The following is a 16102-nucleotide window of genomic DNA, read 5'->3' as shown; positions in this document are numbered from 1 at the left end:
AGAGCTGGCGCATGATCAAGTGAATAAGATGGATGTGGGATAACTTCCCAAACCAACGCCTGTATAGTGTCCATTGTCAGTCTTGCAGAATGCAGGCGGGCGTTATCCTGGAGTAGCATCGCTACACGCTGTCTTCCTGGTCGTTGTTCTTGGACTGCGTCTGCAGCACGTCTCAGCTGTTGGCAATAAATGTCAGCAGTGATGGTTGCACCTCGGGGAAACAATTCGTAGTACATCACACCGTCGCTGTTCCTCCAGACGCACAGCATTAGTTCTTGTAGGTCATTTTACGGGGAGTTACTTCTTTGTTTGGGCTCAACCACTCCCTTCTTTTCCGTATATTAGCATAAGGACAACATTACACGTCACCAGTAACGATACGGGATAGGAACAGTCTGTGTTGTTCACGAGCCAATCAATGACGATCAAGCAGAGATGAATATATGGCCAGTCGCTGATTTTTATGATTTTGGCTTAGAGCATGCGGTAGCATACACCCGATTTTTGAGCCTCCCATATTGCGAACAAATGCACTATGGTGGAAAGATCATAGTTCATCACATTTCCCAGTTCTCGAATATACTGACGTGCATAATTGTGGATTAAGTGTCTAAATGATCTTCGTCAAACTACGAAGGTCTTCCTGAACGTTGAGAATCACTAATGTCAAAACGATGCTTTTCAAAACGACAAAAATATTTTCTTGCTGTGCTCTGTCCACTATCACTATTCTCATACACGGCGCAAATATTTCTGGCTGTCTCCGCTGCTATAAGCCCTATATTGAACTCAAACAGAAGAATATGTCGAAAACGTTACGATTTCTCCACTTGGCACTCCATTTTCTAGCGTCCACAGCTCCACTCACTATAAATGACACGATTCGATATATACCAGCATAAAGAAAACCCCTAGAACTTATATATATGCTCTTTGCTTTCCACATTTTGGGATGAAGTAGCATGAACTGAAACCAGAACAGTTGTCTAGTAAATATGGACTCTGAACCACATACCTTGAAAGCAATGTGTGTTTATTCAGTAGAAGAGGTGTGTTTGACACTAGCGAAGATGAACAAGTGCTTATAGCTCTTAAAGTATGCATTTCAGACCATATGTTTCCTGGACCTTTTTTTTTTTTAATTTGGTGTGAGGAACCTGTCCCTAAAGATAGTCGGTGTTATTTTCGTTCGTAGTCTGTCCCTGAAGACAGTTCTTTCGTACTGAAGTATTATATACATATGCTTCACGTATAACGAAGGTCTCGAGTTTACTTTTGGACTTGTCAATGCGATAACATAGGCACTGCAATATCTTAATTATTTACGACGGTCAGCCGAGGACCTGTTCCGGATGTGGACAGGCAGGACATGTTCGTACCGAATGCCTGCAACGCTGTCTCGTGCAGAGGCCCTCAGCCGATCAGATTCGACCATCGATAGCAACCTCTACGTCGATTACGTATGTTGCAGCGGCGAGGCAGGAGACGCCAGCTGTTTATGACGACCCTTCTATATTGGTGCAAGCCTTGGAGGCCCCTGCAACAGTTCCTGAGGTGCCCGCTGCGCCTTCCAGCGCCGATGCCTCTGTTGCCCTCTCGTCGAACCCAGGCGGATCGCTACAAGCCGATGGTGCGGTGGAAGTTGAAGAACAGGATGGCGCGTCCACCCCCTGCCCTGCGCCGGATACAGAGGCGAGACAGAATAATCAGAAATCGTCGAAGCGCCTTAAGAAACGGCGCATAACGACAGACGCAGTAGAACGGCCTGAGGAAGCAATGATGGATGATGAGGTGCGTCGGAAGATAAACAGATCCGACACGGCCGAAACCAAAGTATCACTCGGTTCGCTGTCTTCTCCCACTACCAGTGGGACCGCGCACTGTGGGGATGCAGATCACCGAAGCCCTGCCCCCGGGGATGCACCCACGACTATGTCTTTCGAGATACAGCGGTGTCGACCTCCCTCGGAGACTGGGCGCAGGCGATGGATTCAGGATGCATTTAAGGACCCTGACGATAGACCGATGCCGTTGGCAACGTCTACGTTGACGGCGACAGACGCCTAGGTCGGCATAACACACACACGTCGCTTCCTATCTCTACGCCCTGAAGACGCTCCACACCGCGGCTACTGCCCACCTGTAATGCCAAGGACAGCCCCCACGACTTGATGGAACAGGCATGCCGCCTCGCCTCGAACAATGTCAACGGCGTTACTTCTGTTCTCATGTTGCAACATACGTTACAAGCTGCGGATCTGGATGGTGTTTTCCTTCAAGAAGTCCGATTGATACCGACGGGTATGACACCTACGCTATGCCGTCAGATGCTGGCGGAGGAGGTAAGGCTATTCTGCTGAGGGAAGGGATTATGGCAACGGATTTATCCTATTTACCGTCGGCCCGGGGGGTCACACTCACGGTTGGTACAGTTCGTCTGGTAAACCTCTATGCTCCTGCAGGCACAGACAGAAGGAGAGAACGCCGCACCTTTCTTGCTGAAGACATACGACAGCTCTTCCAGGGCAATGCCGACCACTTGGAAGTAGGCGGAGATTTCAATTGTGTGCGCAGACCATCCAACCAGATGCCGCAATATACCATCCGGCCCAGCACTGCAGGCGCTTTTGAAGGACTTAACTTTGTCCGACACATGGGTCATACAACACGGCGACCGAAAGGCATACACCTACTTTACTAGTCATTCCGCGAGCCGTTTGAATCGAGCTTACGGCCCACTCGCCTGCGATCGGCAGTTGTCGACGCTGAGATGCGACCGGCTGCATTCACGGAACACTTAGCGTATGTGTGTACTCTCACCCTCTCCCTCTAACGGGTCCGACGAAGTAGATGTTCGTGGAGCCTCAATGTAGCCCTTCCTGATGACGTAAATTGCAAACGCAAAGTTGAGTCCACATGGAGCAGATGCCACCGGCGATTACCCGCCTAAGGTTCCATATTTGAACGGTGGTTACGGTGTGTCAAGCCCACCTTGTGCCGAACATTGGCCAGCTATGGACGAGATAGAGCGCGCTGGTATACCGCGACCACTGATTTCTACTACACTGCGCTCCGCAAATTGGCTGCACAATCGCCGTTGCCGGAACGACAATCGGCAGAACACCACGTCAAGGCACAGTTGCTACGTATCTCCCCCGTACGTCTCGCGGGTGTGCGGGTACGGGCGAGGACAAGTAATGATGATGTTGGAGGAGAACGACCTTCCCTCCATCAAATAATTCAAGATAGGAGAAGACGCAAGAGCCAGCTCACTTCTCTCCGAGCGAGAATACAACATGGATGTAGTAGTCATGGAAGTCCTATTCGACCTACCAGTCTCTCGGAACCCGCAAGATGATGCTACGCTCTTGTCGGTGGTGACTTTGGAAGAACTACGACAGGCTGTATTGCGCGGTGTTCCCAACACAACGGCAGGCCCTGACGAACTTTCTCTTGAATTTTACAAAAGATTTTTGATCTCATGGACCCAATGTGGGTCAAAATGTACAGAGAACTCCTGAACCCCGATTTTCAAGCACCATCTGAATGCACTGAGGGCCTCTTCATTCCGGTGCCCAAACCCGGATGAGGCTGTAGCCCACCTGATTTTCGACCATTGACAATGCTAAACACCGACTGCAAACAGTTGACACGCATCCTCCGCGAGAGGCTCAGATCTACGGTAATGGCGGCCATTCACACTGATCAAACCTGCCTCGGAGGCAACACTAATGCCGTCGCAGGTTCGAATCCTGCCTCGGGCATGGATGTGTGTGATGCCCTTTGGTTACTTAGGTTTAAGTAGTTCGAAGTTTAGGGGACTGATGACCTCAGAAGTTAAGTCCCATAGTGCTCAGAGCCGTTTGAACCATTTTTGCAACACTAATGTGTTTACGAATTTGAGCACGTATAGAGGCATGGTGGCTCTGATGCAAACATGCCGCCTCCACGGCGCTCTTATTGCGCTCGATTTTGACCACGCTTTCGATTGCGCCGAACATGGTTTTCTGCGTGTAGTAATGGAACACATCGCATCCCACGCATGACGACATCTGTTGTGCTTCGTTTGATCCATGGCGCGGTGACGAGATTTATGGTAAACGGCTATTTGTCCGCCCCCGTCCGTATCGACAGGTTCGTCAGACAGGTTTGTCCTCTTTTTGACATGTTATTCCCCATTGCCCTCGAACCAGCTCTTCACGGACTGCGGAGACACTTGGAAGGTCTTAGCCTCCGCTCTGTGACCTTTCGATGTGGCGCATACGCCGATGATGTGATGTTTTTAGCACAAACTGGTGACGAAATACCAACGGCGCTTCCCTGGCTCCAACAGTGTGGGCGGTGGCAGGCAGTGTGATCAACCTCCGGAATCACGCTACGTGGAGGTGGAACAAGGCATGCCTACAGAACTAGATGCACCCCTGACAAAGGTCCCAATGCTCAAATGTTTAGGACGCTCCATCGACAAATACTACGTACGGCGGCCCTTACGTATCCACGGTCTTACGGCGACTCCGCATAGAGGCTCGCCTCAACAAATTGAGATCGTTGAACGTTTCGCAACGCGCTCAGTACCTCAATGAGTACATGACTTCTCAACTTAACCATTACGCCCTCGTATTACTGATGACAGACGCGATGGCTTCCAGGATACGGGCAGTGTTCGAACACGTGGTGAACGCTGGTGCAGTTTTTAAGATCCGTATTTATACTCTTACTTTACCCTTCCACAAAGGAGATGTTGGACTCACTCACGTCAAGCACAGAGCGTTGACGCTGCACCTTCGCTCAATGCGCCGACTCTGGCTTTCAGTAACAGACAATCTTCCTGTCATCCTGGTAGCAGAGGTGGCGCCACACACGCTGTGACCAACGGTACTCGTTGGACGTTTATCGCCCTCGCTATCACATATTAGGGCGTTTTTCGTGGAGCACAGCTGTATGTTGGGGGTTATACCGGTGACGCGGGATCCGACAGCAAAGATTTATTATAGTTTTCTCCAATGCTGGAATCCGGCTAACGACACTGTCTGACGCCACCCCTCGGTTGACTGGACGCGCCCTTCCTATTCACTTTAGTGAGTGAAGTAAAACAAGCGCTGTATCGTTTGTGAGATACAGAGGCGAGCGAGTCTGCTGGACTTGCACCAGTTCACAATACGCGTCTGTGCGTAGCGCACAAGTATTGCACCTGTTGTGTGCGTACTGTAAGACCTTCAGTACACACACCATCAGATTATTTGACTTGTCGCTCTAACGAAGTAGACGAGTGTCAGCAATATGTCTCGTGGTCTTATCGTGGCGCGTTTATCTTCTGCCGTTAGGTCAGACGATAGAAATGCCACTTGCACGCTTAGAGTAGCAGATTGACGGTGACTAACTTTAAACAGAACTTGATTAATTTTCACACACAATTATTAAAATAATAACAAGCATAAAAATTACTTAACTTGGTTCCGGATGCTATTTACAATTGACAATCTGAAGTTCCTTTGGTACTGGTACGTTAATCTTATTCTCACATATACCTCTGATACTTGACAAAAGTGTCTATACATTTATCTTCATGGCTATGTACGGAATATGGTAATCTTGTTGGGCGCAGACTGAAATTTGACTATAGACTGGTACAAACTGGTGTAGACAAATGCTGACTCAGTAATCGGAGGTCTGTACACTCGTTATAATACCTCGCACGTTCATGTATCACTGCGCGAATGTGATCCGCGAGGAGAAAAGGTTCTACGTTAGCAGCAATCTCATTGGCTGCGTTACATATTAATACGCGGATCGGCGGAAGCAGAATTTGGTCCGTCTCTATGGCATCGCCATCTCGTAGTGTGGAGACGAACGAGCGCTGCGCCTGCGCTGTTGTGCTTAGCGGGGCGCGCTCTAGTGGGAAAGTTGTGTACGTGCTGACTACGCGGAACTATGTACACAGTAGCACCACAATTGAATATAAAATTAAAAGTCAAAATTTATGTTTGAAACTTTCTTAAAAAATAGTTTAGTATAATAATGTTACAAATATCAAGTCTTTATGTACCTAGATTTGTTAGTTTCCGTAAAAATACAGTTTTAAGAGAAAAATTAGTGGCGCTAAATAATAAAACTAGAAAGCCAGAATTTGATCAGAATGTGCCTATGGAGATCTTAAACAAGTGGTGCAAGTTTCAAAGCTAAAAAACAAAAATTAACACCGGAATCCACGTTTTTAGGAAAAATGGAAGACGCTAAATATGGGACTTAGAAACGTAAAAACTTGATTTATGCTTCAGTTGATCCTGAAAATCATAACTAAGAGACCGCATTAAGCTACCTCTTATAATTTTTGAGTAATTAAGTAAAAACCAGATTTGGAATTAAAATATACGTAATTATAGTAGATTAAGTACCTGTAATTGTGTAACGATCTACCGTTAGTTCCACTATAAAAATTCTAGAAGGTAAACATTTTATTCAAGCGTGCTGAAACTTTTTCTGGGCTTTCAAATAACCTATCTGAATACATCTAAAAATTAATAAGCTTCTGAATTAATTAATAACTATGATATTAAAGATTATGTGTCCGAGAAAGCAGTCCTTCTGAGGCTGCTGCCGTGTGTTAAAGCAGTAGAAAACAGATTTTCCCTCGGTCGTCCCCTGCGGCACCTATATAAATACAGCCCGAGAGGCAGTAAGAATGTTCACTTCGCACTCAGCGACTGTAAGATCCACGTCTGTTAAACGTCGGCTCGCGCTCTGCCTCGAATGACGTCAGAGCCGGACTGTGGCAAATCGTGTATTTGTGGTAAAAACGGATAATGAACTTGCGATGACTCTACACCGTCTTGGATCGCTTAGAATTCGCCACAGTAACTGTTAGGTTAGGTTAATACACTTGTTCAGTTTTGTCTGTTACTCAGCTTTCCTGAAGCGCTATTTCACTATTTACAGTATGTTTAACGTGCTTATGAACTTCTTTGAAAATATGTAGCGGAGGCTAAGTATTCTAACAACAAAGTCAAGATGAATTCGCGGAATAACTATTGAAATAATCGAAGACGTTTGCTGTCTGACAAAACTTGCTCTTCCAATATGGACAGTATTTTTTGTGTACCGACAGAACACTGAAGCGCTGTAAAGTTGTTTATTAGGGCTTTCTGTTACAAAAAATGGCCCGATCTGTTTTTTTGTCTTTCACAGAATATATCACGAAGTGATCACCAGACACGCAAAACACTAAAAATATGGTCAAACTTGTTTTTAGTTACTTGTTCCACTCTGGCGGAACCAGTCCATTGGTCAAACTAGAGGAGGGTGAAATGAAAATCGAGATTTTCATTGTTGTGAAAGGTCTGACTAGAGAATTGTTTGTATGGTTGTTTTATTATCTTGCAGCATATTGCTTGGTACCACATTGCAAGTTATAGTGTTTGCGTTCCCGTACTTCCCTGTATATCGAATTAGCACAGACGATATTTTTACCGCTGTTTCGTTCCTTCACAGCGACCGATCTCTTCAACAACCCAAAGCTGGTGGCGGACGTGCGGGAGAACTTCACGACTCTGGTGGGCCAGCACCTGCACCTGCCGACAGAGCAGCAGAGGGCCGAAGCGGCCGCCAAGCTGCAGGACTTCTACTTCAAAGGCAAAGGCTTCAGTCTCGAGGACCCGCAAGCAGTCTATGATGTGAGTGCAGAAGTTACTGCAATTACTTGAAAAGATGTTATGATTATCCACCATGGTTGCTCTAAGGTAGGTGAAGTTTGGAGCCAAAGACGTGAGCGATTATAAAGCAATAAAAAAAGAGAAACTGAACCACGGTATCTCACTGAAAAAGCGTTTTGTATCCGTCAAGGTTCGAGTAAACATTAATTAGCCTACATAGACCAGGCATACTGCTTAAAGATGCCATTGTACCTATCCGCCTTGCGCCTAGTCGCCATGCCTCACACGCAAGAAGAGGCATGCTTGTAAGTGGGTGTCTCTTTGGGAACAAGTGGACATGTGTGATTTCGTTGACACCTGCAAAGAACCGCGCAAGCTATTCCAATGGTTAAGGTGTCCACTACTAGCAGCACATGTAGCTGCCATAGGTATATTTTGAGACAAAGACGAAGTTGTAGGAAGAAGCCCGAGTACTTCGATAATTAATACCTTTTGTATAATGTATTTATGACCGCAGTGGAAAAGCTAGAAGTGGCCAGAAGTATTCTTTTTAATGACTGTACTCATTATTTTCAAGTAATGTTTCACCTTCTTGAGCAACTGATTGCGATGAAAATTAGAAAACAAAGAGAAGCTATACTAGTGGCAAGAAAGTTAGGTCTTACACTTCGTTTCTTGCTACAGTAGGCACTTGCACTAGTTTGAAGTTCCAGTTCATGGTATCTATTGCATCGAAGTCTAACGTCAGGGTCTAGTGAAGCCTGTGGAAAACTACGCAAAGCTAGGTTGATGACAACGTTTGTTTTCTCGAAAACAAGATTTATTTGATGCTTAACGTTTACAGCCGGCCGCTGTGGAAGAGCGGTTCTAGACGCTTCAGTCCGGAACCGCGCTGCTGCTGCGGTCGCAGGTTCAAATCCTGCCTCGGGCATGGATGTGTGTGATGTCCTTAGGGTAGTTAGGTTTAAGTAGTTCTAAGTATAGGGGACTGATGACCTCAGATGTTAAGTCCCATAGTGCTCAGAGCCATTTGAACCATTTTGAGTAGTATTAGAATATGCGAATATGTATTTATTTCTTAACACACAACACTATAAAATCATATGAAAATCAGCTGCTGAAACGGTAACTCATTTAAATTTACATGTAAGTGGGTCAAATCCCATTAGCACTGAATGCCGCCACGATGCCTTACAGGAGATTTCGTCGCCGTTTTTAAAAAGACAGTTTATAAAACGATCGAGAACATCGAGTTCGCCACAACATCTGGAGACAAGAAGAATCGCATTCCAGTGAAGAGTGTTGCTGCTCACGCTCTCGTTGACGGATCTTGTGTTTTCTGTGGTTGTAGACTTAATTTTAGTATAGACATTAATGATACATTCTCACATGGAAATGATTAATGAAAACCACCTCAGCTGTATTGTTACACTTTTACTGGGTTACACGCGGTTTCATTCGTTGGCAATCTTCAGGCTGCCGATTTTTGCTAAAGTCATGATACAGATTTTCTGGTTGTGTCTTGGCTGTAGCACAATTCGGCAACTGGAAGGTGTTCAACCAACGAAATCGGCTGTAACACAATAAATTTATAATAATATAGTCGATATGGTTTTCATTAATCGTTAACATTAGTGTCAACAGTAGTGCTCAACATGAACGAGATTATTTACTCACAAAGTACTTTCATCCCGGGCAAGGGAACCTTTGTTTTTTTAACGATGTGTCACTCCTCCCACTCCTTTATCAACTGACCGAAGCTCGTGGTCTCGTGGTCGCATTCTCGCTTCCCGAGCACTGAGTCCTGGGTTCGGTTCCCAGCGGGGTCAGGGTTTTTCACCTGCCTCGAGATGACTGGCTGTTTATTTTGTACTCGTCCTTTCATCATCATCCTTGAAAGTGACGAGATTGGACTGAGCAAAGGTTGGGAATTTGTACGGGCGCTGATAATTGTGCAGTTGAGCTCCCCACAAACCAAACATCATCATCCTTTATGAACTGATCTTGGGGCCAGCTACGGAGGAGTTGTATTTAGATTTCACTGTCAATAATTTCTAATCGTTTCACTATATTCACTTACAATTAGATACCCATTCTTTTTATGTATTCTAGACTGATCTGAACGAACATTGTCGATTTAAACTATCAAATGAAATAAAAAGGCCCTTGTAATCAAAGATTAGCGTAAATATTCCTACATTATATTGTCTTTCACCTATGTGTAGAGGTAGAATCAGCAATGATCAACGGCATCAGAATGCAGAAGGTAATGAATCACTGCATTAAAGGCACTTAACGTGTAGCCTGTAACTGACAAAAAAAGTGTCATGATGATCTCCCTATTGCCACGTGCACCACATCTAAATTCATCCAGCTGCCGTACACCGAAATAGCTAAGAGCATATCATTTAGTGTCTGTTCTACCCGCTCAGACTTTGCTTGTAACCCTGCTAACATGTCAAGGTTTACCCCGTCCCTATTTGACAAATAATTCAACCGTTTCAAGTACTGAGTTATCCTAGCCTGAAACCGTTTTAGCTATGAGTGGGAGCACGCCTCATCTCACATAAATTTCGTAACATTTTGATATCAATCAAAGCTGACTGGATAGGAGCAGATCCGCTGCTCTCATCCTTCTACTGCCTGATCCACCACTACCTTGCGAAGCTGCTGCTCAACTCAAATGGCTGCCTACAAATGAGAGCCTCTTAGGCCAAGTCGTCCTTCCTGAACCGGTTCATATCAGTAACGTCCCTAGCCACCATTCCTACAACATGACAGCAAAAGGCTGCAAGGGCACAGCACTTACCTACTAACACCATGCCAACACAACACACAACCACATTCTGCTACCAACTGCAGCGCAAAAAATGGTGGGAGTGTAAAGAGGCTAGGGACTGTGTGAGTGTAAGCGCATAAAAATACTTAAATATATTTATTAATCAAATTCAACAACTGTGAGTGCATACACAAGATGACACAAGTAAGGTATTCAGTGTTCAGTATACCAAACTGTACAAATTAATGTCTGATACAATAGACACACAATAATAATAATCTGCCTCTTTGTATTTCACCACCTTTATAACAAAGGATACAATATTATACCAAAAGTAATTACACAACAGTAAAAGAAGAACAAGAAAACAAAACAATAATAAATCTTAGCCCAGAATACCAAAGACTAAAGTATACCCAACAAAGATGACACGCTAACCAATACGAAACCACTTTTGGGCACAATCAGTGAGAACAACAGAACAGTGAACACCAGCAGCAAGAAGAGATTACAATTGCGTTGAACACAACAACAATAACATAACAGCTTCCAGCCTTAATACACTAGGCGCACAGCAGCCCCACTGTAGCTGAAAACTGTAATCTCTTGCTATTTTTATTTGTCCAACCAACCACATTATTCTGTTCTAGGAGACTGCACTGATCACAAGCAGTAAATTTTCTTTTCACTTTGACAGGTGGAAGCCTACTGCAGCTAACAACACTACACTCCTGGTCATTCTGTGTTCCCTGCGTCCTCGAAGCCGAGTACCATCCACTGCTCCACAAAAGAGTGATGTGAATGCAAGTTCATCAAACTGCAACATTGCTTTGCTTTAAGAATTCCTGCTTGGCTACATGAAGCCGGCTGTTCTCCAGAGAAGTTAATAGATTTGTTGCTCCTAGCTCGCTATCTTCCAACTGCCTTTGCTCTGCCGTGGCTCCCTCTGATGACGACAGCGGCCACCCCATCCTCTGTCTACAAAGGGTCGCTATCACCGCACAGACCCTTGACCAGCTATGCTGGGACACAAACAAGCTCGGCCGGCACGCCACACACGGACGCTTTTACTTTTGTTTCCTTACTTTTTTTTTTTTTTTGAGTCATCAATATTCTTACTTGTTTGATGCACCTCGCAACGTATTCCTCTCATTAGCCAGTCTCCTCATCTCAAGAGTAGCAGTTGCAACCAATGTCCTCATTTATTTGCTGGACGTATCGCGGTCTCTATCTGTCTCTACAGTTTTTACCCTCTACAGCTCCCTCTAGTACCATGGAAGTCATTCCCTGATGTATGATCCTGTCTCTTCCTCTAGTCAGTGTTTCCCATGTATTCCTTTCCTCACAGATTCTGCGGAGAACCTCCTCATTCCTTACCTTAGTTCATATATAATTATCAAGATTATTCTGTAGTGGCACACCTCAGATGCTTCTATTCCCTTCAGTTCAGGTTTTCCCACAGTCCAGGACTCACTGCTATACAATGTTGTGCTACTCTCGAACATTTCTGCCTAAAATTAAGACGTATGTTTGATAATAGTAGACTTTTCTTGGCTAGGAGTGCTCCATTTGTCAGTGCTAATCTCATTTTTATGTTCTCGTTGCCCCGACCGTCATGTGTTATTCTACGCCGAGGTAGAAGAATTCCTTAAATTCGTCTATTTCGTTACCACCAATCCTGATGTTAATTTTTTAGTGGTTCTCATTTCTGCTACTTCTCATTACTTCCGTCTTTCTTCGATTTACTGTCAATACATATTCTGTAATTATTACACTGTTCATTTCATTCTTTTTCACTTTCCCTGAGTATAGCAATAACTTCAGCGAATCTTAGTATTCATACCCTTTACTGTGAATTTTAATGCCACTCTTGAACTTTTCTTTTATTTCCGCCATTGCTTCTTCGACGGATAGATTGAACAGCATGGGAGAAAGACTGCATCCCTGTCTAACACCCTATTTAATCCGAGCATTTTCTCGTTGGTCTTCCACTCATACTGTTCCTTCTTGGTTCTTGTATAAATTGCATATTATCGTCTTTCCCTATACCTTACCCCTATTTTTCTCAGAATTGCAAACATTTTGCACATTTTACACTGTCGAACAGTTTTTCCAAGTCGACATATTATGTGAAGTGTCTTGATTTTTCTTCAGTCTTGCTTCCGTTATCAACCACAACTGCCTCTCTGGTGCCTTTACGTTTCCCAAAGCCAACCTGATCACCTCAATTTTGTTTTCCATTTTTCTGTTGTTATTCTTGTCAGCAATCTGGTTGCATGAGCTGATTGTGTGATAATTTTCGCACTTCTAGACTCTTGCAGTCTTGGGAACTGTGTGGATGTTTTCCCGAAAGTTTGATGGTATATCACTAGACTAGTTTTTGAGGAGTCTACAGTGACACAACTTACCTCTCTCGACATGTTGGCGAACTATGCAATTTCATACGTACCTCTGTAGGCCATTTTCCTCGAGGATGGTGGCCCACACTACTATCATGGGGATGTTACCTCATTTCTCCAAGAGACGTTTCCTGCGAGGTGGATCGGAAGTAGGGGTCGTATTGTCTGGCCTCGATCTGACTCCACTGGATTTCAGTGCATGGAGACTTATCGAGGACATTAGTTACAGAACAAGGGTTCGAGATCTGGCAGCTCTGAGGGAACGGATCTATGCCGCAGTAGAAGGTCATGAGACTTGCCATGCGTATGAACGTGTGGCTACAAGTGGAATACCGTTTCGAAATCTGTTGAGCTACAAATGGTGCCCACAGTGAACTATACCAACGTGCATAAAAATGTTTGAGCCCCTGTGTACAATGTTGGATAAATACTGTTATAGACCTTAAGAGGTACGCCTACTGAAATATAAACAAGTGTTTTTGATTGCCTCTAGCCCGGACCCCCATGTATTTCTGGAACAGTGTGTGTAGAGCACAGAATTGCGTGTTACCCATAAGACGGAAATGAATCATCGACTGCGGGGGAAAGCAGAAAAGGAAAGAACCGAAGTGTTCTAGATGTGGAGCAATATAAGGTTGCTGAAAACTAGGTGAACTGATAAGAAATGGGGAGGTTCTGTCTGCGAAACAGGAAAGGATATAAGTATGTGGGAAACGTAGCCAAAATTTGGGGCAGGATGACAGGACATGTGTTAAGTCAGGGATGAATACTCATGGTACACTAGGGAGACTTCCAACAATAAAACTGAGGCCGTTGGGTAAAACTGCTAATCTTAGACGATACCTCGCAATACTTGGCACAGGACAGGAAGTTTTCTCGGTCCTCGTCAAACCAGTTAGAGGACTGGTGGAAAAAAGAACTGTGTATCACTCACACTTATTTGTCTTAACCCACGAAACGTGTAAACGCAATTTGTTGTACCCACGGATAGCTGGTTATCGGTGCGCACGCCGGAGCTCCAGAAGAAAATAGAGAAACAGAGGAAGCAGCCAGGCGGGACATCTGCCTGTGAAGAGTAACCCAGATTAACATTAGACGAGCAAAACGCGACAGTGGCCGAGCGGTTCTAGGCGCTTCAGTCTGGAGCCGCGCTGCTGCTACGGTCGCAGGTTCGAATCCTGCCTCGGGCATGGATGTGTGTGATGTTCTTAGGTTAGTTAGGTTTAAGTAGTTCTAAGTTCTAGGGGACTGATGACCTCAGATGTTAAGTCCCATAGTGCTCAGAGCCATTTGAACCAAAACGCGACAGACAGATTGCAGAGAAGACAACAGACCAGGATAAGAACAAACAACCTATAAGACAACGAGGCGCTAATAGAAACCTACGTCACAACCGTGACAGAAAAGCGAGGTGCGGCGGAGACACAAATCCAAGATGCGACCAAACAAAGTAAACGGGGACAGGCAAGGTAGTTATCAAGCAGTCATAGTATAGCGAAGATACATCCAACAATATCAATGGTGAACACCGAACTGACCACCTGTGCGATGGGCGGCCACTTATACAGCCGTGGAACGCTATTGGCCGCCGTATTCACGTGGCCCAAGACAGCGACGCTCTCGCCGTGCGAGTAATGCGCTGTGCAGGGGGGCCCTAGTGCCCTCTAACAGCCTTCTAAGCCCATCTCCTCTGGCGGGCGCCCTACCAGACAATGTACGTGATAAGTTCTTTGGCAGTCAACGAACCGAGCGAAGTGGAGCGGTGATTGAAACATATTCGGGAAGAGCGGGTTTGAAATCCCCATCAGGCCACACTCATATAGAATACCGTTAATAACGGCAAATGGTGGGCGAGCTCTTTGAAAAGGCTGCGTCTGATTTTTCCGCTCCAGCTTTATTCGGCTGAACCAATACCCTATTTCTAGTGATCCCATCGTAGACTTTATGTCAAATCCTGTCTCACTTTCTAGTGGTATAAAAGACTGGGTCACTTCATATGCATCACAGTAATATTATTCCCGAGGTAAAAGACTGAGAAATACACTTGGTATCGGCATATGTAATCGTGTCAACACTTTGTGGATCGACTTAAAGGGGGACCGATGCAGCAGGTTATTTTAGTTAGTACAGTCCGCGTACGGGCCACATACAGATTTTTAAAAAAAAAATTAGGCATTTGTACAAACAGGTACAGTGTACGGCTTCGATTCTTGCAAGTCGCAATTATATGTTATATGTTTCGCCATGAACTTCATAAACGCAGTGTTTGTTAAGGACTAGATGTTTGCAAGTTGGATTGTCATCTTTCACAGTGCGGCTTTACCAAAATCGGAGACATGAAAGGGCTGGACCAGGGTTTTAAGTAGACATCTTTCACCATTTGACAAACTATATTACCATTAACAAAAACACTATATACACTAATAGATACAATTTCTGACATCAGCAACAATTACATAAAACAGAAACTAAAAAGGGAAAAAGCCCATAAACTGGAAAACTTTAATGTCAAATTGCAACCAAATGTTATTAACATTCAAACTGCAGAGTCGTATTTTAACAGAGGGCAAGGCTTTGGAGAACAGGAACGGGCGCAAATACGAGAAGGTTGACAACAATTTTCTTTATCCCATGATAAGATCATCACAAACTTGCCCCAGTGAGCTGACTCAACATTTAAACAACCATGATACTAAACGACCTGAATTTTAGAATAAAAAAAAAATAAAGAAACAAAAACAAATATGAAATAGAACTAGGCGCTGCCTCTATATCTCCAGCAAGAAACAAAGGCAAATTCTGGCGTCATATCTAACCTTGAAATTAAATGAGTGAAGAAAAAATTTAATTTTCTTTTTAAATTCGGTCATAGTGAAGAATGAGGCGGAGATTAATCCCTTAAGCAAGAGGTTTAAGCTACGCCATACGGATTATATGCTTTTCCCCTTACAAGATTTGACTGGTAACGACAAACAAAATAAATAGAACCCAATAGGACGATGACCTGACAAAATAAGGAAAAATACAGCCAGCTGTGCCAAACCAAGCACGAGGTCCCCAAAAGCCAGTCCCGTTACAGTCCCCGGGACTAAAAGAAAGGATGGGGGAGGGGGGGGGGAGGTCTGCCAGATTAAATAAACTACTAAGCCAAAAGAATGAGCAGTCTAAGTCCGGGCCATCACTGCACGCTCAACACTGCCGCAGCTACAAGCGCTCAACGAAAAGGATAACGTGTTATATTACACACACACCTCGGATATCACAAAACAAGATGG

At 44.6% G+C, this 16102-nt stretch overlaps 1 protein-coding gene across 1 annotated transcript in view; it reads left to right on the top strand.

Moving 5' to 3' along the window:
* Positions 1-16102, top strand: part of LOC126235321 (esterase B1-like) — a 107182-nt gene that overhangs the window by 80170 nt on the left and 10910 nt on the right. The window contains exon 7 of the mRNA XM_049944047.1: positions 7489-7670. Within this exon, the coding sequence (XP_049800004.1) occupies positions 7489-7670 (182 nt within the window). The remainder of the gene's footprint in view (positions 1-7488; positions 7671-16102) is intronic.

Source organism: Schistocerca nitens, chromosome 1 (assembly GCF_023898315.1).
Source record: "Schistocerca nitens isolate TAMUIC-IGC-003100 chromosome 1, iqSchNite1.1, whole genome shotgun sequence".
Lineage (NCBI taxonomy): Eukaryota > Metazoa > Arthropoda > Insecta > Orthoptera > Acrididae > Schistocerca > Schistocerca nitens.
Note: the sequence above shows the minus strand (reverse complement) of the source record. Positions and strands in the feature narration are given on the sequence as shown.